This window comes from Loxodonta africana, chromosome 25 (assembly GCF_030014295.1).
Source record: "Loxodonta africana isolate mLoxAfr1 chromosome 25, mLoxAfr1.hap2, whole genome shotgun sequence".
Lineage (NCBI taxonomy): Eukaryota > Metazoa > Chordata > Mammalia > Proboscidea > Elephantidae > Loxodonta > Loxodonta africana.
This window is the reverse complement of record NC_087366.1, coordinates 37,160,683-37,177,711: the sequence shown is the minus strand read 5'-3', so window position 1 is coordinate 37,177,711 and position 17,029 is coordinate 37,160,683. Positions and strand designations below refer to the sequence as shown.

Here is a 17,029-nt window from a genome sequence, read left to right as displayed (position 1 = left end):
TCTTAGTCCTCAGTTTACTCGTCAGTAGCATTTGGGACAACTGATTACTTACCTCCCTCCTTAAAAAAGCTTGCTCACTTGCTTCTGGTTTACCACTTTCTCTTAGTTCTCTTTTTACCTCCCCAGCCATTCCTTCTCAGTCTTTTTTGTAGATTCTTCCTTGGGATGTCTCAGGGCTCAATCCTCAAACCTTTCTCTTCTCATCCAGTCTTGTGGCTTTAAATACCATCTATATTCTAACAGCTTATAATGCCACCCCCAAAACCTCTCCCCGAAATGCTGTATTCAAATATCTAACTCTCTACTTGGCATCTCCACTTGGAAATCTAATTGGCATCTCCAACTTAAGTGCAAAACTGAACTTCTAATCTTCCCCCCAAAATCTCTTTCCAGTTTCACCCCATCTCAATAAATGACAACTCCGTCTTTCCGATTGCAAGACCAAAACCCTGGGAATTATCCTGACTCCTGTCTTTCACTGATCTCCCACATTTACTCTGTCAGTAACTTCTGTTGGCTCTGCCCTCAAAATATGTCTAGAACGTGCCTACTTCTACTGCTGCCATCCTGGTCTAAGCAATCATCATCTCTTGCCTAAAGTGTTATAATAGCCTGGTAACTGCTCTTTCTGTTTTCATCCTCTCCCCTCTTCAGGCTGTTCTCGGCACAGCAGCCAAAGTATGTCAGATTATGCCATTCCTCTGCTCAAAACCTCCAGTCAGTTCCTGTGTCACTCAGTTAAAGCCAAAGTCCTTATAAATAGCCTAACAAGGCTCTGAATAGTCTGGCAACTGTTATCTCTCTGACTTTATCTTCTTCCATTCTACCATTCTCTCCCTCTCTCTCTTCACCCATCCACAGTGACTCTCTCTTCACTCATTTCTTTGACTATGTTAGGCATGCTGATGCCTCTGGGCCTTTGCGCTTACTGTTCCCTCTGCCTGGAATGCTTCTCCTGTTGGATATTCATGTGACTCAGTTTCCTCATGTTCTCTGGTCAAATGTCTCCTTGTCAGAAGGACCTTCCCTGACTATATAAAATAGCAACTCATCTCTCCGTCCTACCCCTAAGCATTCCTTAACACCTTTACTTTTCTCTGTTTTTCTCCATAGGACTTGTTAGGATCCACCATTGTCTACCTTTCCCCAATAGAATGTAAGAGCTTTAAGTGCTGTATCTCCAGCACCTTGAACAGTTGTTGTAGGTGACTTCGAGTCAGTTCCGACTCATAGCGAGCCTGTGTACAACAGAACAAAACACTGCCTGGTCCTGGGCCATCCTCACAATCATTGTTATGCTTGAGCCCATTGTTGCAGCCACTGTGTCAGTCCATCTCATTGAAGATCTTGTTTTTCGCTGACCATCTACTCTACCAAACATGATGTCGTTGTACTGGTGTGTAATAAGTAGGTAAAAAGACCTGGAATTGAATCTCAGTTCTACACCAATTAATTTTATTGGGTAAAAAGTATTTCCTTGGAGAATTTGAGATTAGTAACATGTCCATAATATTGTAGGTTCTTTGGAGAAGAATGTCAGTAAGCCTAAAAGTAAAATACAGGTTTTTTTTTCTTCCCCCTCTTCTTTCCTTTTAGGTTCGTGATGATGTCTACCACAGTATACTAACAAATAACCTCCCTAATCTTCTGGAATATGGAAACATCACCGCTCTGACAAACTTGTGGTATGCTGGACAAATTACTAACTTTGAGTATTTGACTCACTTAAACAAGCACGCAGGCCGCTCCTTCAATGACCTCATGCAGTACCCAGTGTTCCCATTTATACTTGCCGACTATGTTAGCGAAACACTGGACCTCAGTGACCCATCCATCTACAGGCAAGTACAGACATCAGCTTTTGGTTTCATCCATTTGTCGTATTGCTTTTATTAAAGTGTTTATTATGAAAATTGTCAAACATGCACAAAAAACAGAATGAATATATATAACAAACCATATATGTCTATCTCCCCAATTCAACAGTTATGAAGATTTTTGCCAAACTTACATTATCTCTTTTCTTTTTACTTAAGACAAATCACAGACATCTTGTTATATCACCCTGCTCTTAAAAATAATAGGACATTTTCTCACTTGTAAAAAGTTGAACTGGCAAAAAAAAATGAGGACATTTTGTTACATGACCATAATGCCATCTAAGAGAATTAACAATAATTCCATGGTATCTAATACCCAGTTTATTTTCAGATGTGCACTGACTATCTCAAAGATGTCTTTTTATAGTTGGCTTGCTTGAATTGGATGCATTGTGGCCTTTGGTTGTTGTGTCTCTAAAAGACATGCAGCTAGAACAGCCTTCATTTGTGTGTGTTTTTCTTTCTTTCCTCCTAACACTGACTTGTTGAAAAGACCTGGTTATTTATCCTATAGGCTGTCCCACAGTCTGTGTTTTTCTGATTGTTTCCTATAATAGTATTTAACTTGTTCATCTAGCCTATTTATTTCCTGAAAACTGGAAATTAGCTTCAAGGGCTTGATTACATTCCGGTTCAACTCTTTTTGGCAAGAATACTTAATAGGTGGTGGGGTGGACTTCAGATTACATCATATCAGGAGGCGTATAATACCCCCCTATTCTAAACCATGTTAAGATTGACCTGTGGGTTCAGGTTCCCACTGACCTTTCATTTAATAGTTTTGTCCGTTGGCAAGTATTGCTTGAATCGGTTATTTCACTAGGGGTTGCAAAATGGTAATTTCCGATTCTCTCATTTGTTCCATATTTATTAGGAGAAAACATACAGGGTGAGCTTGGGATATTTTGTTGCATCAGGAGAGCAAGGAAGTGACCAGAAGGACTCAGGAGCCAACTTGAAGTGGCTCTCACTGGCCAAAGTCAGAACAATCTGGGCATCAGATAGAACAATGACTACAACTGAAAACAAAATAAAAGATACATAAGTTCATAATAATACTTTTTAAAAGGCCCCCCAAAAAAGCAAAACAAAACTTATTGATTTCCATTGGAGGTTAGTAGGGCACCAATTCCCTACTTTGAAATTTGGCAATTAATAGAAAAGAATGAAGCATTTATCCCACCTTTTCTGAATGAACTGTATTTTAGAGTAACCAGATAGCCCTAATTGTTGGCCTATTTGTCATTTCTTTAGTTTTTTAAGACTTCCTTACTTAAAGAAAAATGGACTCCAAATAGTTTACTTGTTACATTAGGGTATTTCGTTATAACCGCTAAATAGTAGCCCTAGTTCAGGTAGATCTCAAGAAACCAGATTTAGTTTAATGCATTAGTCAGCTTAAAAAAGCAAATGGCAGGTTATTTCTCTTTTAGACTTGTTTATGTACTGCTGTTGGACATTTAAACATTTTATACACTGCTGGTATAAATAGATACGGTCTTTCTGGGAGGTTATTTAACAATATGTATCCAAAGAACCCCGTAAAATGTGCATACTCTTTCTTAGCAATTTAACTTCCAGAAATTGTTTCTTAGGTGATACTTAAGGATGTGTGCCTTTCGGAAGGATGTGTTCCCACTAGAAGTAAGTTTTATGAGGATAGGCACTAAATCTGTGTGGTTCGTTGCCTGGAACAGTGCCTGGGCTGCATGCAAATATTTATCCATAAGGATCGTCCTCGAAGTAGCTAAAATTTAGAAACAGCCTAATGCCCAGCAGTAAATTGAGTATTTTGTATTATGTTGCAGCCATTAAAAGTTCTGTTATAGAAGTATATGTTATAGGCATTGAAAAATCCTTTTCTTTGGAAAAATAAATATGCATGCACAGATAAGCAGAGAAACATCTGGGATGCTACATGCCAAAATATTTTGCCTCCAGATGATAGGATTGAGGATGATTTTTTGTTTGTTTGTTTGCTCATATGTAATTTCTGATTTTTCAACAACAAAAAATACTACTTCTATCCAAAGGATGCTATTTATGCTACTTATTAAAAAAATTGTATGCCAGGATCTCAAACATGATTCTTCCTGTTTAGATATGTAAATTTGTACCTATTCTATAAAACTTTTTACTTTTTCACAAAGTTTTTAGGATTAGAAAAGTCTCAAAAACAAAATTAGTGTATTTAATATTGCTAATTTCAATATCCCTGGAAAAATAATGAGTCCCTGTGTGGCGCAAACGGTTAAGTGTTCAACTACTGACCAAAAGGTTGGTGGTTCAGACTCACCCAGAGGTGCCTTGGAAGAAAGACCTGGCAGTCTGATTCCAAAAGGTCACAGCCTTGAAAACCCTATGGAGTACAATGCTGCTCTACACACGTGGGGTCACCAGGAGTCAGAATCGACTTTATGGTAACTGGTTTTGCAGGAAAATAGTAATTTATTTTTAAAAAAGGTATATCAACATCTGGCTAAGCAGACCTGGTTTGACTTACTGAAATCTGGGCAACTCTTGCTATTGGTCTGTTATAGATCCAGATGTTGAAACTCCATGTAGTCCCATTCAGCCAGGGGAAGCTTGCCCTTCCTCACAAGCTCTTTTTCTCTTGTTCTTTCAAGCACCACTTTGGGACACCACTTTGATTCTGTAGCTCATAAAAGTACAGCTCCACTTCTTGAGTTCTGTTGCCTCCCTGGTACCATGTGGACACCAACACAGACACACTTGCACATGTGCACACCAACTCTACACCCCTCACATTGGTATCTCTGCACTGCTGATTAGAGAACAAGATATTTATTTCAGTACTCACACTCCAGATCTCAGCTTGGTCATTTTAAGCATGTGTAATTCCTTCCATTTTTACGAAATAGCCTACTAATCACATAGCGTCTCCTCATGGTCATAATTTCTGTCCAAACGGTCCTTCACTCCTTACTGCCTCACTGGATGTAGAGTGTGGAAGTCAGGGGCGCAGGGACTTCGGGCATGGAGGCAGCAGCAGAGTAGAGAGAGGAGGGAGAGTAGGTGGCTCTTCTTACGCACATTGCCTCTAAATCAGAAATTCCTAATACATCCGGGGATCTGCTGGGAAAATTCCATCTTCACGGTTTGTGAAATCCTCATTTCACATGGTGATTGCTAGTTGAAAAGTAACATGCGTAAGCAGTGAACTAAGGGCCAAGCGTTTTGTTGATCAGTTGTTGACTTTCAGGATGCAGACAGCTAGGCAGCTTTCCTCTGACGGTGTCAAAATGTTTAATGCTGTCCGTCATCTCTTCCTTTGCAGAAATCTCTCTAAGCCTATAGCTGTGCAGTATAAAGAAAAGGAAGATCGTTATGTGGACACATACAAGGTAGTGCTAGTTTTTCCTCATATTCGCTAAATAAAAAGTGCAGTTTTGTTTTATAGACCTGTGTTTTGCATAATTATAAGGTACAGTATTACATTTTCTGTTTTTCACTTCCTTGTGCTTTGATTGAGAGACAACTAGAAATCATTATGTGATTTTTAAATATCATTCTGTTATTGTGTCAATTTTCTGGAAACACTTTGCCCAGAGAAAGAAATGCACTTATTGTGGGTAAAGTGAAAACTATTAATCCATGATTATATTCAAATATATAAATAGTTCCTTGTAAAAATCACAAAGAGTTCCAGGGACTTGCTATTTATAACCCCTAATGTTACATGCATGACAATATCAGTATATTTATAGTGTATCATAACTTCTTATTCATATTCAGGGAGTTTTTGCATTGGCTTTTTAAAGAGAAATTTGCCAGATTTTGAAGTACAGACATTAATTACCTGTTTCTGAGAAACTAGCATTAATGCAACACTGTTGGAAATTCAAAAAACTCATTAGCTGCGTGTTGCATTTCTCTTCATAACAGTATCAAGAGTGGCTGAAGCAGTTTTCTCATATTCACCACATTATTTTGTATCACAGTGCCAGAAGGATCCTTCCAAGCATCTTATAATTGTTACTACTTGGTTCTTCTTTTGTTGACAATGGGCTATCGCTGTAGGAATCCAGAAGTGACTCTTCTCATTCATTACCACCTGACTTTGTTATCAGAGCCAAACAGAAGCTGTAGGAGACAAGAATAGTGACAGACATTAAATGCTTGATGGAGCTTCCTGCTCTGTGATGAGAAGATAGGAGTAATGTAAAAAATCACTGTAACCTTTTTTTTTAATCTCTTTATAACTACAGTGTGAAACAGCCATAAATTGTTACGTTAATACTGAACAATTCCAATAATGTGACATGGTTTTCACATTTCTGCTGTTTCTACTTCTAGAGAAGCATTCTCTTAATTACCTAGCGTTACATCTTAAAACTCTTAAAATGCAAGCGTCCCTAGTGACAGTAGCAGCTCTTATTAATTGAGTGCATGGTCTACTTAGACAGGTGGATTTGTATGAGGGAATGCATGAGTAAAGGCCCAGGACATGAGATGCTTCTCAAAGGGTCAGGCTTTAGCAGGGCACTGAGGGGGAGACTCTCAGACACTCAGGGTGGCCATGGTCTTGGGTGGAGTGGAGGGCAAGCTATGGAGTGTGACACAGACGAGGGTAGTAGAGAAGGAACCACTGAGGTGGTTTGGCCTGGGGCACACTCTCATGGATTATGCTCTGATCCTCTGTCCCACCAGTATCTGGAAGAAGAGTACCGCAAAGGAGCCAGAGAAGATGACCCCATGCCTCCTGTGCAGCCCTATCACTACGGCTCCCACTACTCCAACAGCGGGACTGTGCTCCACTTCCTGGTTAGGATGCCCCCTTTCACGAAGATGTTTTTAGCGTATCAAGGTAATAATTTTTTAACTGCCTAAAACAGTCGTATTTGGGTCATTTGGGGGGAAAAAAAAGTTGACCAACATCCTAAGAAGAACTCTTTGAGACCAATCAGACTGCAGGAGAACTATTTATTCCTTCACTATAAAGTTTGCTTAATCCTTCACCAAAATTCTCCCCAACAAACTGCAGTAAGCCAAATTGTCTTGCTGATGTCTCTCAAATTTTACCTTCAAATTAAACACGTCTAAGTTTATAAAAATGCAGCTTACTTTTTAAAAATTGAGATATAACTCACATACCATAAAATTTACCCTTTTTAAATATATGCCATTCATTTTTTAAAGTGAACTTTATGTTAATAACAATATCAATATTATTTCAAATCATGTAAGTTAGGTTTGGTGCCTAAAAGAAGAGAGTATGTTATTGTAACCTGTTCTGAATAACTAGTTAGGATGAGAGCCACCCTGGCAGCTTTGCTTTAGTAACTTTCTAGTTAATCATCTTCTGTCTCAGCATTTTAAGTGGCAGCTGGCAGGCCTGAAGATGACTTAGATAGAGGTGACTTCACTGATTCATGCGCAAAATGGGGACACTGTTACCTATCATTTCTAATGAGAACTGGGATGTTAGTTCTATCGTTGTTCCTCATGACATCCAGAAGCCTTTGTGGAGTCAGTATCTATTCATTTATTCAGCCCTTTTTGAACTTTATATAAAAACTCATATACAGCCTCTTAGAACAAATGAATTTTGTGTTCTCTTTACTTGGTCTATAAAAAGGACTTTCTTATATTTGTCCCTCAATAAGCACACAGAGCAAATTTTCCACACGACAGCTGTTCAAATATTTGGAGATGGTTGTCATGTCCCGTTTCTCCCTCTCAGTCTTGTTTTTCACCAGGCTAATTGTCCTTAGTTAATTTGGCATCAAGCTGAGAGCCTCCTATATGCAAAGCCCTATCCCAGCTGCTGCAAGGAATATAAAAACGTACATAAGACAGTTCTGTACTTAATAGTTTTTAAAAATAGTGGTTAAGGCATCCTCGTTTGCTGTGGTTTCCAAACCTGTCACTTTTCTGATCATCTTTCTAGACATGTTCTGATTTGTGAATGCCCGTATTAAAATATGGCATTCAGAATAAAAAAGACTACAGGCACCTTTTGGTGCCATTGCAGTCTATAACAGAACTGTTCCCTCGCTCCATCTAAGCACTACCTTTCTCTTAATGTAGCCCAAGAATCCGTTTTGTATAAAACTCCCAGTCAGTAAAAATTTCTCCATCGTTTTCATACATATTGCTGTTCTAGGTTTTCTTCATTGTGTATTCGTGAATAGATTTAGAAAATAAAAGCCTGGAACTTCCTCAGTCCCTCTGTTTTATCTGATTAGTTGAAAATCGTTCATATTGACTTTTGGATTTATTTCTATACTATGGTGTGGTACAGTTTCTCAACCTTAGCACTATTGACATTTTGGGCTCAATAATTCTTTGTTGTGGGGGGATGTCCTGTGCACAGTAGGGAGTTTAGCAGCTTCCCTGGCCTCTACCCACTAGATACCAGTGATGCTCCCCCTCACCCCAGTTATGACAACCAAAAATGTCTCCAGACACTGCCACATGTCCCCTGGGGGCCAAAAGTACTACTGGTTAAGAACTACTGGTTTAGTATATCCATCGTTTAGATTACAGAAACTTGTAGTACTTTAGAAAAGAAAATTAGGAAACTACATAGAATCTTCTAACCGGAACAGCACCCACAGTGTGCTTCTCTTCTTCCACAGTTCCTTAATCTCAACTCTAGATAACAGAACTGTGACCCACACCCCCACCCCGTATCCTTACAGAATTCCTTTAATTTTGCTGAACTCCATTTATATTGATAGCTTTTTCTCCTGAGTGAGTTAGTAGGTATTTCTTTCATTGCCCCCCCCCCCCCCGGCTGAGAAAAAGAAATAACTGTAAACCTCATTTCTTTCCAGATTTTATTTAGTGGCCAGCCGGTGCTAACTGACTCACCAGAAGTGATAAGAAAGTAGTAAATGTAATAGGAAATGCTTCTTGGCAGAGCAGCTAAGGCTTGGGGAAAAAAAATAGCATATCCTTTTAAAATTGTCTGTTGCTTGATTCTGAGATTAGTTTTGTTACAGTCTCCAAATAAAAAGATGTATTCACATGCCAGCAAGTTCAGAGAAGCTTTAGACAATGAGGAGCCCTGGTGGTGTAGTGGTTAAGAGCTTTGGCTGCCAACCAAAAGGTCAGCAATTCAAATCTACCAGCTGCTCCTTAGAAACCCTATGGGGTAGTTCTACTGTGTCCTATAGGGTCACTATGAGGCAGAATCAACTCAGTGGTACTGGGTTTTTATGGGTTTTAGACGGTGAAACACTGCTGATGGTTTCTGGGGTGGCCTGGATATATTTTAATATTCTAGGCCTGGCTTATGGCTAGAAATTCTGATAATTGTTGAGGGAGAAGAGACAGGGTCAAAACTCAGTTCTTGATTATTAATGATCTACCACAGATAAACTTAACAAAAAAGTAACTATGCTTAGTTTTACCTTCATTCACTGGAAATTTCACTCAATTCTGTAGCCTCAGAGTTAGAATATCTAAATCGCAATCCCCACCCCCAACCCCACCCCCCATCTGGCCAAAAAAAAAAAATTGAAAATAAAGGGAAAGAAGTAGTCTTAACAATTAGAAGTGAAGAAATAATTTTGTCTCCTAATGGGGAAAATGATTATACCTGCTTGAACTTTAATTCTCCTTCTTTATTATTCATTCATTCATTCAATAAACACATCATTATTGAGTGCCTATTAGATTATGTGCTAGGTGTTGATATGCCAGGTTCCTGCTCTTGTGGCGCTTTCATTACTTGGGGAGACAGATGGTAATCAATTAAACAGATAAATGATGTAAATTCATCTTGTTATGTGTATTATGAAAGCATGATACAGATCAAAAGTCATGTTAGTAAGATCTTAAATTATTTATAGAAGCAGTTCTTTTCAAAGACATGAATAACCTCTTGTAAACTATGAACAAGCAAAATGAACATTATTTTAATCCTTTCGAACTAGCAAATGCAAATTAATTATGATAGGCTTCAGATGGAATTTTGTGTCTTAATTGTATTATTTTTATTCCTTTATAGATCAAAGTTTTGACATTCCAGACAGAACTTTTCATTCTACAAATACAACTTGGCGCCTCTCATCTTTTGAATCCATGACTGATGTGAAAGAACTTATACCAGAGTTTTTCTATCTTCCAGAATTCTTAGTTAACCGTGAAGGTATAGCCATAAATCTTTTCAAATTTGTATTTCTGAGGGTTTGTGGTTATTTTATAGTTTTCCAAAAATAGCTTTTGTAAGTCCTGAAGTTTGAGTCCCCAAATAAGAGAAGCACCTTTATTTAATTAACTATATAATTTTATTTCCAAGTGAGCTTAACGAATTTAAGTATTTTATGGAACTAAATATATCCCCATAATAACTTTTAAGTATTAAAATTATTTATAAGCATGTATTTTAATTTTATCACAGATATTGCTTTATTCTTCTTTCTGATTACAAACTTATAGTATGCTTATTATTTTGAAAAAAAAAAGCATGAATTTATTGAAAGCATTAAATTAACCAAAATCTCAACAATGATTTTCTGAGGCATGACAAAGAAATAAAACACTCTAACCAGAATTTATCTGATAACCAGAAAGAATAAAAAACTAGTTGCCTTCAAGTCAGTTCTGACGCATGGCAACCCCATGTGTGTTCGAATAGAACTGTACTCCATACGGTTTTCAATGGCTGATTTTTCAGAAATAGATTACCAGGGCTTTCTTCTGAGGTACCTCTGGGTGAACCTGAACCTCCAGACTTTCGGACAGCAGCCAAACACATTAACCATTTGCACTACCCAGGGACTACACCAGAAGGATAAGGTCAAATGTCCTGTGGTGCCAGTGACCAACAGTCTTGGTTAAGCTTACCTGTTCTTTAGCAGAAGATCATTTAAACCTCTTGGTGGTTTTCCTACATTATTTAATTTGGGAATACATGAAATTGAGAATTATATCTTTAGGGAACTTAGGGTTGGGTAAATTACTTTAGCATTTTGTTCTATATTAACTAACCTCTCTGTAGTTGTTTGGAGAATCATTAATAAATCCATGCTGCTGTTACCCTGGAGTATGTCGCATAGTCGCCCAAGTGAGAAATGTCTTAGCCTAGTATCCCCACCTATAATTTGGGAAGAGGAACCCTGGTGGTGCAGTGGATAAGCACTCAACTGCTAACCAAAGGTCAGTGGTTCAAACCCACCATGAGAGAAAGATGCTGCAATCTGCTTCTGTAAAGACTACAGCCTTGGAAGACCTATGGGCAGTTCTACTCTGCCCTGTAGGGTTACTATGAGTTGGAATCGACTTGATGGCAGTGGGTGTGGTTTGGTTTTTGGTTAATTGGGGGTGGCTGCCTTGTGCCTTTCAATTTGGGACTCATATTTAAATCTACTCTCTATTTTCTCTGTCCATGGTCCCTTGTTTGCATATCTATTACTGCATAACAAATAACCCCAACACTTAATGACTTAAAACAACAATAAATTGATTAGCTATCACAGATTTTGCAGGTCAGAAATTCAAGAACAGCTCAGCCAGGTTTTGGCTCAGGGTCTCTCAGGAGGCTGCATTCAGGTTGGCTGGAGCAGCTGGGAGTTGGCAGGCAGGCCTCTCTGTCTTCGTATACTATCAGTGCTTGCCTGTGTTGTCTCTCCACGTGAGCGAGTTTGGGCTTCCTGATAGCATGGTGGCCTCAGACATCCGGCTTGGCAGCTCAGGGTTCCAAAGGTGAGTGTTCCAAGAGAGAGACAGCATGGCCTGTTTGCCCTAGCCTTGGAAGTCACACAGCATCACTTCCACTACATTCTGCTCGTTAAGGCAGTCACACGTTCCTGCCCAGGTTCAAAAGGATGGAACAGAGACCTTCCCTCTTGATGAGGGAGTGGCAAGATTCTGGAAAAACAAGCAAGACAGGAAATATTGTTGCAGTCATTTTTGGAAAATATAATCTGCTCTAACTTGCATTGTGCCATCTCCTGTAGCATTTATGAACGGCTGTCCTTCTCCATCCATGTCATCTGCTCTGGGTGAGGAGGGACGTGCCCCCAGAGCACCTGAAAGCTAGGAATGACCGCATTTAGAGACTGCCGCGCAGCCCCAGCACTTAGCTGCTTCATCCACTTTTGTTAAGTGAATTCCTGCAGCTTCTTCTCCTGCCGCTGCACACAGTCTGCAGGTGCTCAGCCAGTCTATCCTGCATCAGCCCTGCAGCTCCTCTGCAGGATGACTGCCTAGCTGTGTGGATGGTCCCACCCTCATCCCCACCTGGATTTTATATCAGCCCTTGGTTTATCTTTCAAGTCATATCATTTCAAAATCCTTCCAAAATTGAAAAGCCTTCTAACTGTTCCACAAGATGAAGAAGTAGCCAGACAGCAGCTTAATTTTATATGGGGCTTAGTCAGCTTTTGAGAGGCCCCCTCTTTTTTTTTTTCTCTCTGATATGATATTCAGCTTTTCTATCATAAAAGGTAGCACGAAGAACCATTTCTGTTCAAAGGTAATATTTAGGGAAAAAAATTTTAATAAACACTTCTGAGATTTTTATTTACACTAGTAGACTAGTAAAGAATTAGATATCAGCTCATTTATATCGCAGAAGAAGGCCCTAATTTGATATAATTGGATACTTTTTTGTTATCCAGAAGAATGCTTAGCAGAAAGGAAGTCAAAACAGGCCTATATATAGTCTTACCATAAAATTAATACACTTCGACAGCTTGTTCTAGGAATAAGCATACTTTGTATTTGTTGAGTTTTTGAAACTATAGAATACTAGTACTTACTAAACATAAATTGTCCTAAATTTGCTAAAATGTAAACACCAATAATTCAGGTTCACAATTGAATAGATATTTAAGCGCTTCTTGCATTTGAAGATTTGATTAGTGGGAATATGCAGTGTTTATCTGCTTTTTCTTCAACTTGTTTTAAAGTGACAGAAGAATAAAGTTGAAAGATCTCAAATTTAATTAGAATATTATTAATCCATGTAGCCCTATTAGTAGGTAAGTAAGTAGATGAACAATGGTGTATCTTACTTAAAAGGTAAATCCTTTTCTTGTCTGTAGCACACAATTGGCTTTTTCTATAGATTCTGTAGACCTGCTCTGTGAGCCTAACGGAGCATACTTTTGGTAAGTTAAGCATTAATGTTGATATTGTCTTTTAGGTTTTGATTTTGGTGTGCGCCAGAATGGTGAGCGGGTTAATCACGTCAACCTGCCCCCGTGGGCACGTAACGATCCTCGCCTTTTCATCCTCATCCATCGCCAGGCTCTGGAGTCCGACTATGTGTCCCAGAACATCTGTCAGTGGATTGACTTGGTGTTCGGGTATAAGCAAAAGGGGAAAGCATCCGTTCAAGCCATCAATGTTTTTCATCCTGCTGTAAGTGAAGCTTTGAAAATACCCTGTGCTTATTTATATAAGATGTTATTGTTAGTTGCCGTCGCGTCCGTTCCAACTCATGGTGACCCCATGTCTCTAGAGTAGAACTGCTCCATAGGGTTATCAAGGTTGTGACCTTTTGGAAGCAGATCTCCAGGCCGTCTTTCAAGGCACCCCAGGGCAGGGAGGGGTGGGGCTCAAACTGCCAGCCTTTTGGCTAGGAGTTCAAACTGCCAGCTTTTTGGTTAGTGGTCAATCATTTAACCATTTGCACCACCAAGGAACGGCTTATATAAGACCTGAATAGTTAAAAGGGTAACAACAGTATGTGTTTTTACCCTAGATTTTCAGGTTTTATATTTTATATCTTTATAAATAACTAAGATGTTATCTGTGTCAAAATGGGGGGTTAGTCCCCAGGACCATGCCCAAGTTAGAGTTCACCAGAACGACTTAGAGGATGCAGCATATGGTCATACTTATGGCTAAGGTTTATCACAGCAAAAAGATACAAAGCAAAATCAGCCAAGAGGAAAGGCACATGGGAGAAAGTCTAGAGAAAACCAAGTACAAACTTCCAATAGTCTTCTCCTAGTGAGTCACAAAGAACACATTTATGAGAAGCCCTGCCTGGTGACGGAGTGGTTAAGCTCTCAAATGCTAACCAAAAGATTGGTGGTTCAAACCTACCCACAGGAGAAAAGACCTGGAGATACGGCCCCATAAAGATTACAGCCTAGAAAACCCTGTGGGGAAGTTCTGCTCTGTCCTATAGGGTCTCTGTGAGTCAGAGACAGCTCAGCGGCAGCCAACAACAACACTAAACCAAGAACACATTTACTTTCTCCAGCAACAAATTGTGGCAACACATGTGAACTGTTGTCTACCAGAGAAGCTCATTAGAGACTTGGTTTTTATTGGGGGCTGTTAACATAGGTACATCTGCCTAGCACTTACTGAAATTCCAGACTCCCAGAAGGAAAGCAGGTGTTCAGCATAAACCATATGGTTTGTACAGTTTAGGCACAGTGAGCCACTGTTTATCAGCTAGGGAATGGCGAGAACCCTACCAAGATCTATGTTCCCAGACCCCAACCAAGGGGCCAGCCTTGCAAGCAGACCTTTGTAAGGATAATAGTCTCAGGCCTGCCTTGTCAGCCGCCTTCTGCACATTGCACACATGCTCTATTTTAAAGTGCTGGAGAACATTTTATTACGGAAACAGTATGTGTGCCTTGTTAGAAAATGTGTAAAATACAGATGGACAACAAGAAGTAATTTAAAAATCAACTTTGATATCCCTGTCCAGAGACAAATATTGAAAGCATCTTCCAGACCTTTTACTATATATACATATCATAGCATTTATATAATAATAATATTTTATAATCTTTTCCTCACCCTCTACAATAGTCTTAACATTGTTCAAACTATTAGATATTGTTTTACACAATTTTTAATGGCTACTATTTCAAAATAAGACTATACAATAATTTATTTAACCTGACCTCTATTGTTAGAATTTAGTTAGTATTTTTTGCTGTTAAAATTAATATTCCTGAGGTTATTTCTTTATGTACATCTTTATTTTCTCAAAATAAATTCCAAAATAAGTGGAATTGTTGCATGTTACATGCACTTTTTTAGGTTGCTAGTTAGGCTACCTTTAAAAAAAAAACCTTATTTAAGTAACATTTATTGAGTCCCTACTGTGTATCAGGCATTTTTGCTTGGCTCTGGGGATGCAAAGGTGATTAATACTCAAATAGCACTAGACATAATAAGCAGGGTTGGGAGGAAAGTTGGGACAGATGAGCCTGGCTGTGGTGAGAGAATAAGGCATGTAAAAGGAAGTTCCTCAAGGAGTGGGTGGTAAAAAGGAAAACTGTTAAGAGAAAGATACTTCTTGATACTGCCTAGTTGCTACTCAAAAACAATAACAAGGACAACAGATTAACCCTTCATCTACTGAGTCTGGGATTTAACCTCTTTGTTTTCCTAACTTTAAAATTAGGAAGTGGAATTACACTGATCTTGGAATTCCCGTCCAACTGATATTTTCTGTGTGCATTTATCAGGTGGTTATAACAAATACAGATAAAATGCATACACAGGACCTACAGTAAAGCATTCTATGTCTGGCTTATTTATGCAGATCTATTCCTGAAAAGTAGTTTTAAAATAAAAATTTCTTTAGTCTATTTTGCTCAGTAGTTATTTTGAGTATAAGGTAATATGGGGCCCTGGTTGCACAATGGTTAAGAGCTTGGCTGCTAACCAAAAGGTCAGCAGTTCAAATCCATCAGCCACTCCTTGAAAACCTTATGGGACAGTTCTGCTCTGTCCCATAGGGTTGCTATGAGTCAGAATTGACTTGATGGCAACGGGTTTGGTTTGGTTTGTTTTAAATCAAAAAGAAAAAACCCATTGCCCAGTTGAGAGCGATTCATAGCGACCCTATATGACAGAGTAGGGCTGCCCCATATGGTTTCCAAGGAGCACCTGGTAGATTCGAACTGCCAACCTTTTGGTTAGCAGCCATAGCTCTTAACCACTATGCCACCAGGGTTTAGGTTTGTTTTAAGATAATATAAAATTAATGCCCTTAAAAGGCAGTCTAGAAGACAGAATAAGAGATTTACTGATGACAAAATAGAAGATGAATGCCATGGCAAAGTTTGTTCTGGAAAAGGTGAATAATAACAGTGTGACTGGTGATTAATAGTTTTATATATAACAGTAAAAAAAAATAAAGGCAAGGCTTTGGGTATAATTTTCAAGTTTTATTCATATTTGATCCAAAAACAATTAGGAATCCCCTTTGCCATGAGACCAGAAGAACCAGGTGGTGCCCAGCTACCACGGCTGAGCATTCTAATCAAAGATTTTCTAAAAAAATTCTGATCAAAGGGGGGAAAATGCAGAACAGAAATTGTAATTTTCATGGAATCCCAACTTTCTGGAGCCCAGGAGGGTAGATGAACCCCTGAAGCTATTGCCCTGAGATCATCTTTAAACCTTAAACCCAAAATATTTCCTGAAGTCTTCTTAAAGCCAAACAATAGTTTAGCTTAACTAGGAAGGAATGTCTACTTGAGCATTGTGCTCCTTTAAGATCTATTTACATAGGATCAAATTGACAACAACAACTGAAAAAATTAGATAGGAAATTTAGGGGGCAGTGAGTTCATGTTAATGGGGGAAGAACAACTTGGAAAAGGAGGGTGAGAATGGTTGCACAATTCAAAGAATGTAATCAACTGAATTGTACATGTAGAAATTGTTGAATTGGTGTATGTTTTGCTGTATATATTCTCAACAACAGATACAAAATTATTTTTAAAAAAAAGGCAATTAGGAGTTTTGACACTAACTTCAGTATAATCTTTGCCCGTAGTCCTGTACTATCTTTTCAGTTATTCTTTTTTTTTAATTGTGAAAATATACACACCAAAACATCTGCCAATACAACAATTTCTACATTTGCGTTGCAATGACACTGATTACATACTTCATGTTGTGCAGCCATTATCACTGTCCCTTTCCAAAGTATTCCACCACCATTAACATAAACTCAGTGTCCAGCAAGAACTCCCCCTTTCCACCTCCTTCCTACCCTGGTAACCATTAGTAATCTTTGGTTTCTGTATATTTGCTTATTTCACATAAGTGGGATCATATAGTATTTGTCCTTTTGCGACTGACTTACTTTGCTCAGCATGTTTTCAAGGTTCATCCATGTTGTGGCACGCATCAGGACTTCATTTCGCTTTACGGCTGCGTAATATTCCACTGTCTGTGTATACCACCTT

General features: G+C 38.7%; 1 protein-coding gene across 12 annotated transcripts in view; it reads left to right on the top strand.

Annotated features, from left to right (window-relative positions):
* LYST (lysosomal trafficking regulator) overlaps window positions 1-17,029 on the top strand; it is a 194,043-nt gene that overhangs the window by 137,281 nt on the left and 39,733 nt on the right. For 11 of the 12 annotated variants that reach the window (XM_023549297.2, XM_064276698.1, XM_010591029.3 and 8 more), the window contains 5 exons: window positions 1,597-1,841; window positions 5,179-5,245; window positions 6,552-6,708; window positions 9,859-9,999; window positions 13,000-13,217. In XM_023549297.2, coding sequence (XP_023405065.2) covers window positions 1,597-1,841; window positions 5,179-5,245; window positions 6,552-6,708; window positions 9,859-9,999; window positions 13,000-13,217 — 828 coding nt within the window. Of the gene's footprint in view, window positions 1-1,596; window positions 1,842-5,178; window positions 5,246-6,551; window positions 6,709-9,858; window positions 10,000-12,999; window positions 13,218-17,029 lie in introns of those variants that run through there. The other variant, XR_010319418.1, reaches the window with a different exon arrangement.